General features: G+C 43.3%; 1 protein-coding gene across 1 annotated transcript; it reads right to left on the bottom strand.

The window, feature by feature from the left end:
• Positions 1-1,696: 1,696 nt before the first annotated feature.
• On the bottom strand, positions 1,697-9,998 carry LOC125550301 (probable 4-hydroxy-tetrahydrodipicolinate reductase 1, chloroplastic). The gene is made up of 8 exons (XM_048713274.1): positions 9,665-9,998; positions 8,062-8,299; positions 7,587-7,720; positions 7,442-7,516; positions 3,423-3,524; positions 2,719-2,828; positions 2,175-2,262; positions 1,697-2,082 (listed from the first exon to the last, which is right to left on the bottom strand). The coding sequence occupies exons 1-8, from the start codon at positions 9,872-9,874 to the stop codon at positions 2,014-2,016; spliced, it is 1,026 nt and encodes a 341-aa protein (XP_048569231.1). The 5' UTR covers positions 9,875-9,998; the 3' UTR covers positions 1,697-2,013.
• Positions 9,999-10,739: the final 741 nt, after the last annotated feature.

Here is a 10,739-nt window from a genome sequence, read left to right as displayed (position 1 = left end):
CATTTGCAACTATCGTTAGTTTGTGTTTCCTTTATTTTTCATATGTGCTTTTTGGTTTGCTAACAATTTCGTTGCTTCATACGAAAAATGATAATGTTCCATAACTTATCATTTGATGCTTTAGCATAAAAATTAATATTTTTAGCATGCTTCCATAAGTGTCATTTGTTGCCTCAACAGTAGAGCATCACATGTAGTTAAAATTCATGTTAGCTTCTTCCAATGCATTGGATATGTGCCTCTAATGCAATGAAAATTTGGTCACGTCAAATAAAGAATTTGCTTCCATGGACAAACATGTTAGTTGATCGACGTACCATTGTTTCTCGCTTGCTTCCTAATTTCTTCCTGCTTGCTTCCGAAAATAAAAGAGAGTCCACTTCCAAAGAGAATAGTGTTTGCTTTTAATGAAACCTTTTTTTAATTATAACATCAGTGCGTCAACCAATGAATATAATTTTCCTCTAAAGCAAAAATTATTTGCTTCTGGTGATAGATTTTGTTCCCATGTACAACAAAAGGCCTGGTGTGCCGTCTTGGCATAATGCCACTATGGTATAGCATCACGCATGCAGGAGGGACATACCAATGGCGCCATTGATGCACCGCTCTACCTTGTCAAAGATATGATGGAAGTCGCGGGACATGTCCACAAGACCATGAAGTCATGGTGCATGCCGACGACGCCATTGATGCAGGCTTAAACATGATTACCGCCGTGTAGACTGGTGTTTTCAAGGAGTGTCATCAAGTTTGGAGGGGACAACCATGAGCAGCAAGGAGGTGGTGGAGTCGGAGGCCAGGGCCCCATCCCATGATCATGGTTTTGCTTGTGTTGTGCTTTAACCACCACCCTCGACGCATTTTAGGCAATCATACCTCCGCCGCTGCATACAACAACATCTTGCTTGTGGACAATCATCATGCGGTGGTAAATTATCTCCTCAATGGTGTGGAAAAAATAGTGTAGACATAAACTAGTATCAGGACGGCGGTGGGATCCCTTGTTGGACTTGTGTAGGCATACTGACTAAAATCCTGCGTTGACAGTGCCATGGCCAAAATATCCAGAGACGGCGATATGACACTTGTATATAAACACAGACGTCATCACGGACATGGCACCACGGTAGTGCCATTTGGTGCTTTGTAAACTGAAATAAAGGTCAGGGCCAGTGTGACGATCCACTAACAAGTTGGTGTTAAGATTTGCGTTGTTTGCGTCACCCGGCCTCGACTATAGCTTCTTTATTGCAATTCTAGCAGTTTAGACTATCATAATCCACAGGAATGTATCTGGTGCACCGGTCCCCCATTGTGCATTCAAAAATGTTTTGACCAAATCCGAAAAAATGAACATTAATGTATGTTGTCATAAAAATTCAAAATAAAATTCGAAACATTGCTCGAGATAGAAAAATGACAATTTTGACGCTGAATAGTACATAACACAAGCTGGACTTCAGTTTTGGCTCATTAGCACATTAATTACAAAATTTTCATTTATGTATCTTGAGCAATATTTCAAATTTTGATTTGAATTTTTGTGAAAACATACATTGACGTTATGTCAATACACTAAATTTTTTCAAACATTTTTGAATGTGCAACGGGGTCCGGTGCACCGGTAGCACCAATTGCCCCGGTGCACCAGATACATTCCCAATAATCCACATCGATGTCATACAACCCATAATTAACAAACTATTTCAACCTCCACAATATATTATTCGTACTGAATTTGCCTTCCATCATTCGTGCCACAACAACAGCCAACTCTGGCCTCAAACAGAAGCCCAAGTTAACTCTTTATTTCGCCCAAACGACTCTTTTTCCCGTCGAGAAGTAAATAAGAGTTACAATAATAACTAGTAAAACAAATCTAAGATTCAATTACAACGAAAAGATGCTACATCCGGACAGTGACCTAATTTTGCTGCAAAACAAGAGTTTTTTATAACACGCCATCACAGTGCTGCATAAGCTCTCCTCCTAACCCTAAAATACCCCTGTTCATCTCATGTTGCCCTCTCTCAGGACATCGATCATATCATATAATTTCTTGTCCGCCCCAGATCGTATCTGCAGTAGCAAAGCAGTGGTCAACATCAACCTGACTCGACCAAAGCACTAGGCAGAAAATTTCCAGGCAATCACATATTAGCAATCCTGACCTTTGTGTGGAGAAACATGGCGGCATCAACAGTTCCCTCTGCGTATATTGAACGGCCACACACATTGTGCTGGAACTCAAATGATACTCTGCAATAATAACAAGGGCAATTGTTATGTACCGGAAGACCAAAGCTGTTGTGTACTAGGGTTGCAGGGAGAAAGGGGAAGGGCTCTTCCACTGAAGGCAAGATAGAAGAACTATTCTTCTAATTCTCCGCTTGCTTTATTCATCGTAGTCATAGGGGGTCCTCTTGTAATTCTATGCTTGCTTTATTCATCACAAGGAGTCCTCTTCATATAGAGGGCTAACAATCCAAGAAAGCATAACTGTAATTTGCTTAAGGCCTGAGATAAAGATATATTCCCAATTCAAAGGATAAACTACCTAACCGAGAGAATGGGGATCTTAGCCAATGACAGGGAGCTGCCAGAGTGGGGCCATGTACTTCGGTACATAATAGTAATTACCTCAGTCCATCACACTAGACAAGGTCCCCAAAATCAAAACATAATCTAGCATCTTCTGAAAGGAAGAGAACTTACGTTTCATCAGGCGAAGTGAGATGGTAATTGTGAAATGCATGCCCTGCGAGATGTTCTTCTGGGACACCAACAATGGCAAGCTGCTCTTCTGGGTCCCTAACCAAGTTTACCTACACCAACAACATCAAAACAGTGTGAGAAAACAATACAAAACTGCATACCTTTCTCCACATAAGCTCAGATGGCTGTGCTGCATTAGAAAGAAAAGACCAAGTATGCTTATGAACAACCGCATTCAGGACTACTGGACAAAAACTACAATTCATAATAATGAACTAAATCCAAATCAAACTAAGATGCTTTCAAGTTTGAATTGGCACTCAATGTGACATGGTTTAAATCAAAGTAAGATACTTTCATGCCAATTTGAACTTAATGTGACATGAAGTCTAAATAAAGCACCAAACTCCTTAGGTGGTTAACAGGTTGCTGAATATGAATAATCTATGACTGAAATTTGCATTACATGGTGTAAAGTTCCAACTGGGACAGGTAACTGGTAAATTAGATCAAGTGTCCAAGCAGATGACACTTGAAATGGCACTTGAGATGCATACATAAATCTTAACTATTTTTATAGATCATAAATGGCAACCCTTCAAAACTAATCATAAATCAATAAAATCGGAGATAAGATTTCTTGAAAAGGAGTTCAGGATGATGGTTTGCTGAATTTGAAAAGTTCTCTTAAGTTCTGATGGTACCTCGTTCAAGTCAAATGAGACACCCAACTTCTGAAAGCAAGAGATTACAGCTTTGGCAGTGCCAGAAACGTCCAATTTTGTCGCTTGATGGGACTCCATTACCTATGGAAGTATGTTAATTTGATATTTAAAATGGGGTCATTGGTGTCAGCAATGATACGAAACAAAAAATGATGTAATTAGGCATTCAGAAGAAAGAACGGCAGTATTCATATATGGAGGAAAATAAGAAATCTCTAATCATCTGAGTTATACTTACTGGCTGAACAATATTAAATCACCACACAGCACATTTGGACTAAATGAAATGTATCATATTCTCAAATTTGTATATGTTATTATATATTAGCACAACGCCCTGTGTCGTTACGGAGTAAAAATAAATAATGCATCATGTTTAAGACAACATGGCACCAGCCAGGTTCAGGTGCGGGTAAAACCCTAGCCACAAGAACAAAAGAAGTTAAGTTTCCCTATTGTCAATGCAGGAGTAGTTGGGAGTTCAACGCCGTCGGCTCCTAGCCACCACCACCGCAAGCCTAGCGCCACCTCAGCCACCTCCACGGTCACGCCCAACCCGCTATCTGATCATAGAGGGGCGCCACCTAGGCACATTGACAGCGACCTGACGCGCACAAGCAGAGAGGGCGTCGGTGCCGGAGCAGTACTACCCTCCACATCGTCATCATCGTGGCCCCGCTCCTTTGCCGGTGACACACAGAGGAAGGTGTCCGTGTTGGTGCTGATGTCGCACTCCTCCTGCTACGAAAACTGGTCCTCAATGACGTTGTCCTTCGTTCACCATGGCACTGCTAGCAGCTGCTGGCTATGCTCGCCTGTGCAGCAAGGGAAGGGGTAGCGTCAGCGGGATCGTGGAGGAGATGACGGGAGGTTGGGAAAGAGATGGTGTGAGGGGCAGCTGGGCTAACACTAGGATTAGAGAGAGTGGGGGTATGGGGATGAGGAATTGGGTACTGGGGCTAGCGATACAGGAGGGTCAAGGGGATTGGCCGATCGGCTTCGACCTTTTGGACCTTTAGGTTGGCTTCGACCTTTTGGGCCTTTAGGTTGGCACGTTCAACGTGTAATACTTATATGTAGACGGGTATGCGGGTACATGTTTGGCCTTCCTGAACCCGCACGTGCTCTACCCGATGGGTATAAATTTTTTCCCAAGTGTATACCCATGGTTAAAAAAAATACCATACCCTTACCCTAATGGGGTTTTACCCGCGGGGTACGCGGGTATTGGGTACCCATTGCCAATTTTAAGAACATTATGCTATTGGTTGGTCCAAATCAGACCACAGATAATTATTAGTTCTCATCCCAACTCTTTGTGCCAAATCCAATGATGGTCCAAAGATGAATGGGCTGCCATCACCTATTCACTTCTTTATAAGAGTTGCTTGTGGCAAATTGGACCACAGACAAGTATTAGTTCTCATTCCAACTTTTTGTGCCAAATCCAACAGGTGATGGTTCAAAGGTGAAGAGACCGACATTATCGAATCACATATCCACAATAGTAAGAGCATCTTTAGCAGACCCCTCAAAACGCGCGGACCCGCAAAATCCCGGCAACTATACGAGCTCGGCCCACTTTTTTGGCTAGAACAAAGCCCGTATACTCGCCCGGTCCGTAAAACATTTTATGGTGGCCCGTAACCTCCCCCCCCCCCCCCCCCCCCCCCCCCCCCCCCCCCGCCCCCCCCGCGGATGCGGTATATCTACGAGTTCACGGCGCCGATACGGGTCGAAACCCTATTCCCCTGCAGCCATGATTCCCCAATCCTCCTCAATCCCCCTTCTATTTCTCGCCGCAGGTGAGTCTAATCCCGCCGCCGAACACCACCATGTGGGGTGGAATGTGGAGCTCCGGCAGGAGGGACGACCCCGAGCGCCAGCAGTGTGTCTGAGCGGACGGCGCGAGGAAGCGCGCGGCAAAGAAGTACACCAACCACGGCCTCCAGCCGCCGGAGTCGCTGCTCCACCGCGAGACGGACGAGTACGACCGCCGGCACGGGCGGATCTTCTCTGGAGCGGGCTCCTCCTCCGCCGCAGAGGGGTCGAGTCCCTGCACGCCGCTCCTCACACAGGTGAAAAGGAAGCCGGTGGATCTCCCGGCCCTCCGCGTGTTGAAGCGGGAGCTCGAGGCAGAGCTGGTGCTGTCGGACGGTGGCGTCATCGAGCAGGAGGATTTCCTCCCCCCGGCCAAGGCAGACATCTTCGAGCAGGCAATCATGGCGCGCAGCGCGCAGGAGGAGGAGCAGCGCCGGCGATCCCTTGTGAACCTCGACGACGTCCTCCTCGAGCAGGGGCTCGCAAAGGAGAAGGACTTCGTCGACAACCAAGACACATGGCGCCACGAGAAGAAGGCGCAGGACAACATCTACGTAGACCTCATCTCCAACGACGACCACTGAGGATGTCCGCCGCCGCAGCGTCGCCACCGCACCCGGATGGCTCCGGTGAGCCAATTTTTGGCTGTACGGTTACGGTGGCCGCCTTCCTCCTAGCTATTTAGTGTAATTTAGTGTATGTATGAACTATGTATGGAAATCACGAACTACGAGCTCGTTCTATTTCTCCCGCGAAATCTTGAATTCAAAATTTACAGTTCCATTTACAGTTTCTGTTCTTTCACGGAGGTTTTCGACCCGTATCCGAGGTAACGAGCGAACTGTAAACTGGTCCGCGTTTTGAGGGGTCTGCTAGAGATGCTCTAATGATTTGTGTCACTTTTGGAACAAATGATTGGATTGGATATCTTTATTCATACAACCTAGTAAAATCTATGTGAATGGCATTTAGAAACATATGTAGAGGCGATGGAAGCATAATAAAAAAGTAGACACAGCATATACCGACAGAGCAGTTTGTTCATTAAGGGAGCATTTGGTTACATTGCTTAGTAAGGAAATTGCTCGGCTAGCCCAGCTAGCCAGCTTTCGCATTGCCAGCCTTGCCTGATCGGACGGTTTGGTTCTTTTTCTTACCAGCCTTGCCCCGTGAAAATCGTTGTTAGGAGTGGGTCGTCGATTTTTCCGCGCATGAAGTTTGCCGTCGGAAGCGAGCCGATTTGGCTCTCCTGAGCTAACAAGGTTTTCCTAGCCCACCCAAGCTAGCTGGCCCACAAAAGCTAAGATATTTTAACAGTTCCAAACACCAAACCTTGCCGGGCAAGGCTATAACAGTTTCTTACTAAGGATCCAAACGCTCCCTAATTTATTCCCAACAGAGAAGAATAGTTGTGATGTATGTGTCTGGGATGTGATGGTGGGCGGTGGCATTAGTCCTGCATGCTCACATGTTCAGTTCAACTTGCATGATGCTTTTGAACACACAAGGGAACCTATCACAGAAACAACAGGTCTTTCAAAACCCGTGCATATAAATAGTACAGATAAGTTGCTCAAAATCTAATAAGAAATTGAAGAACAGTTCTGAAGTTGTGTCTATGTGCATTTGCATCTCGCAGGCTTACAATTCTGGCCCCATCCATGTTAATAACCCTTTTAGATGAAGCAAGAACGGATAGGTACTAGGTATACATACCCAAGGTGTTTCAACTTACAATGGCGACATATTTACTATGCTTCAGCAGATAAATTTGTTAACATACTGGATATCAAAACTGTTTCCAATTAATTAAAAGATACCCCTGCTCCTCGCTCCGAATTACCAGTGAGAATTTATACCAGTAGCTACTTTCCCTCCTTATTACTGTGGCATGTCAGCTGATCAGCTCCTGTCTTATTAGAATAGCTTTTCGTATATATTCCACCACATTGGCTTGTAGATATTTTACTAGTTACTACGTCAAGTTAACATCTCTGCACCATCTCACGACTCCTTAATAATGTAATTAACTTCAAGGATAACTCTGCATACCATGACAAGTACTGAGCCCATAATGAACACAACCCATGGCAATCAAGGGAGGCACCAAAAAATTGTTGAAACAGAGAATACAGAAGGAAATCATGATTTTTATTATCGTAAAGATCAATGGATACCTCTAGTTTGTAACCTGCAAATGCACCAGGGAATTTCTCTGCCATGATTTCCATGGCAGCAAGGAAAGCAACAACCTAATAAGAAGTTACAGTGTCAATAAGGGAAAGATCATATGCATTGACCAGGTGATGAAAATAACTATACCTGCTTCCCCATTTGTGGGGATATCACAGCATAAACATTCGCATCCTGCACAGTTTTGTTCAACAGTTGCCTATCTCCACCAGTTGTGCCCATTACAAATGGCAAGCCAAGTTTGCAGTAAAGTTCAGCATTGGCTGCAAGCCATGTCATGATCAATAGCAGCAAAAACATTGAGCAAATAATCTACAAACAAAGAACATCAAAGCATTGGGAAGAATTGCAGACAAATTGCTTGCCTAACCATGAATAAATAATCCCTCGGTTCGTAAATAGACGCTTTTTTAGATATGGGCATGGTCTCTAATAGGAAACTTTGACTGTCACTGCTCGTAAATAGACACCGTTTTAGATATCACAAGGGATTAACTATAAGAATTAACAATAGTACAGATGGAATATAAACTATTGTCTACAGTGTTATATTTGTATCTAGAGGGAAACTCAGCTGTTCAGTCAAAATTACTAATATGCTTACCATTAACAGCATCAGGCACAGTGTAGTCAACAACTATCATATCTGGGTAGTCCTTAGCAATTGAACGGAGAATACGTTCACTTTCAGATGGATTATGAATATGAATATCTGTGTCACAGATGTTGAGCTTTCCATCAGGAACCTCTATTGCACTGAATGACACCGGAACTAACTGAAGACCAGCAGACACAGCTGCTTCAGCAACAGACTTCCCCATTTTCCCGGTGCAACTATTCACCTATAAATATAAGCGCACTGAGTCAAATATAATATATGCTTTCTCCTGCCATGTGGACCGTATTAGCAATTCAACTGAGCTTTACTGAAATGCTGGAAGTAATTGGGAATGATGAATGGATACTCAATAATGCCAGAGCTTAAAGTCAGTAGAGAAGGTTCTAGCCAAGGAAGAGGATTTGAGGTAAGCAGACAGAATTTAGGATACATGAATATGAAAAGTTGAAAGCAACAACAAAATTTAAAACATAAACCACAAGATCTTAATGCAATCAATTAACTATAGTAACAGAACGTCTACCAGGTCATGCTTTTGCTTTGTGGTTTCACTCGTCCATCTTTACATAGAGCCATACTATGACATTAGTTAATGGGATGTTATTTGTATACAATACTTCCTCCGTTCCAAATTACTTCTAGCTTTGTCCTAAGTCAAACTTTAAGATTGAACAAGTAATATAAAAAAATATTATGTTTACAAAATCATATATATTGTAAGAAAATATAGTTCATGGCTAATCTAACGAAAATATTTTGGTGTTGTAGATGTTAATATATTTTTCCTATAAACTTGGTCAAACTTAAAGAAGGATGCTTTCACTGGCTCAAAATGGCAAGCCCAATTGTAGAACTGGAGCCCACCAAGCTTTGATTCCAGCTTTCCTTTTTTTTCAGCTAAAACACTGGTCTCTTCTGCTTTCAACAACTGTACCACTAACTGAATATCAGATGTCAACTCAGTGTTGTCATCCTGGAGTACCTATGGAACTCCGACCACACCTAAATGACCTCAGTTAAATTTGCTAAAGCGACTGTTACAGAATGAATACAACGGTGATCATGCCCATTTCAAAATAGAATATAACAGGTGCGGTGTCACATAAGCAAATCACAAATCCAACACACATAGCAATCAATACACACAAGTGTAATTTTAAAAGAACAAAGTTCCTAATGAACTCATGATTTCAAGCAGGCATATCCTATCCTTCTCCATCGGAGCGCTAAAAGTGTTTGCAGTGCCACTCTGCACAGGAATAAATAAAGGATATGGTTCACAATTATTCCATGTCAGCTCATTGCCAACATCGCTTCAAAATGTATGATGATGTATGCCCAAACCGTGAGGCTCACATTAGTCAGGTTCGTATATCGCCATACCCATATGCTAAACAATCGATTTTATTTTTATTTTATGGTTTCCCTAAATAAGTGCCGAACTGAAACAGTCCTGCAACCACCAACGCATATTGATTTAAAACTGAAGCAACAAAAGATATCCAAATATACAGTGCCACGTGTATCTAAATAACAAATAAATTGAACGGTAATGAAATACGGCTAAATCTCAAATCAGCAATCGTACCAGTATCGGGAAAGAGAGCTTGCGAGGCGACGCGGGGGCGCTCTCGCGGCTCTGCGTGGCGACGGCGTTGGTGACCGAAAGCATCGCCACTGGCAACCGCCGCCTTGGCGTCGCCGTGCCGATTGGAGCGCAGAACTGCTGGCGCTGGCGGACAGAATGCCGCTGCGACGCGACGGCGGCGGGGTGAACAGCGAAGGCAGCGGAGAGCATCTCCGTGCGTTTCGGGAGAAGGTGGTCGGAGGAGGGAGGGGGAGGGGGAGGGGGAAGAGCGTGGTGCGCGGCGGCTGGGCTGTGCTGCGCCGCTGAGCTTTTGTCTAGGGTTTTAGCCTTTCGGGGTTAGGGTGGAATGGGCGCTTGCGTTTGGGCCCGTTGTATGTTTTTCTTTTTCTTTTTTTTTTTTTTTTGTGAGTGTGAGTAATAAAATGGACCGTTGGTTCATAAATTTGGAGGAAACGAAGTCCATGAATTTTAAGACTAGTCACAGTGAAGAACAACTTAGACTAGTAACATCAAATTTTACTAAGCTATGTTACTATCTTCATAGTGGGTGATAACATATGTGTGTTGTCATGTTATGATTCATTTATTAATCTATAGACTTATATTGTCTTGGTATGTGTGATGTTACAGTAACTACTAAGTTATCACCATCACCTCTCTCATCATTAAATATGTGTCACATAAGCAAAATTATCTTGAAAAGTGTGATATTACTAGTGATGTTACTCCCACTATGACCAGCCTAAAACGGCTTTGCTAAATCTTATGTGCCTGAAAATTTTGCTCGCGGCCAATTCTTAACAAGTATTAAAGATGGATATACTGGGCAAAACCAAAAAGTAAAGTTGCGGAGGTGACTATGCAAATCTTTTAAAGAAAGATGAGATAATCCTCCTAGTGTAATAACACATGACTTTTGCTAAGACTATGGTAACACATAAGGATAACATAATGAATAACATGAACAACCAAATAGCAACAAAAATACGAAGAGTGAAGCTAAGGGCATTTCCAGCCGTTGGCCCTCTCAGGACGCATAAAAATCGCCCCTTGGAGGCGAGCCGGCGATACAATC

Source organism: Triticum urartu, chromosome 1, assembly GCF_003073215.2.
Source record: "Triticum urartu cultivar G1812 chromosome 1, Tu2.1, whole genome shotgun sequence".
NCBI lineage: Eukaryota > Viridiplantae > Streptophyta > Magnoliopsida > Poales > Poaceae > Triticum > Triticum urartu.
This window is presented reverse-complemented; position numbering and strand designations above follow the sequence as displayed.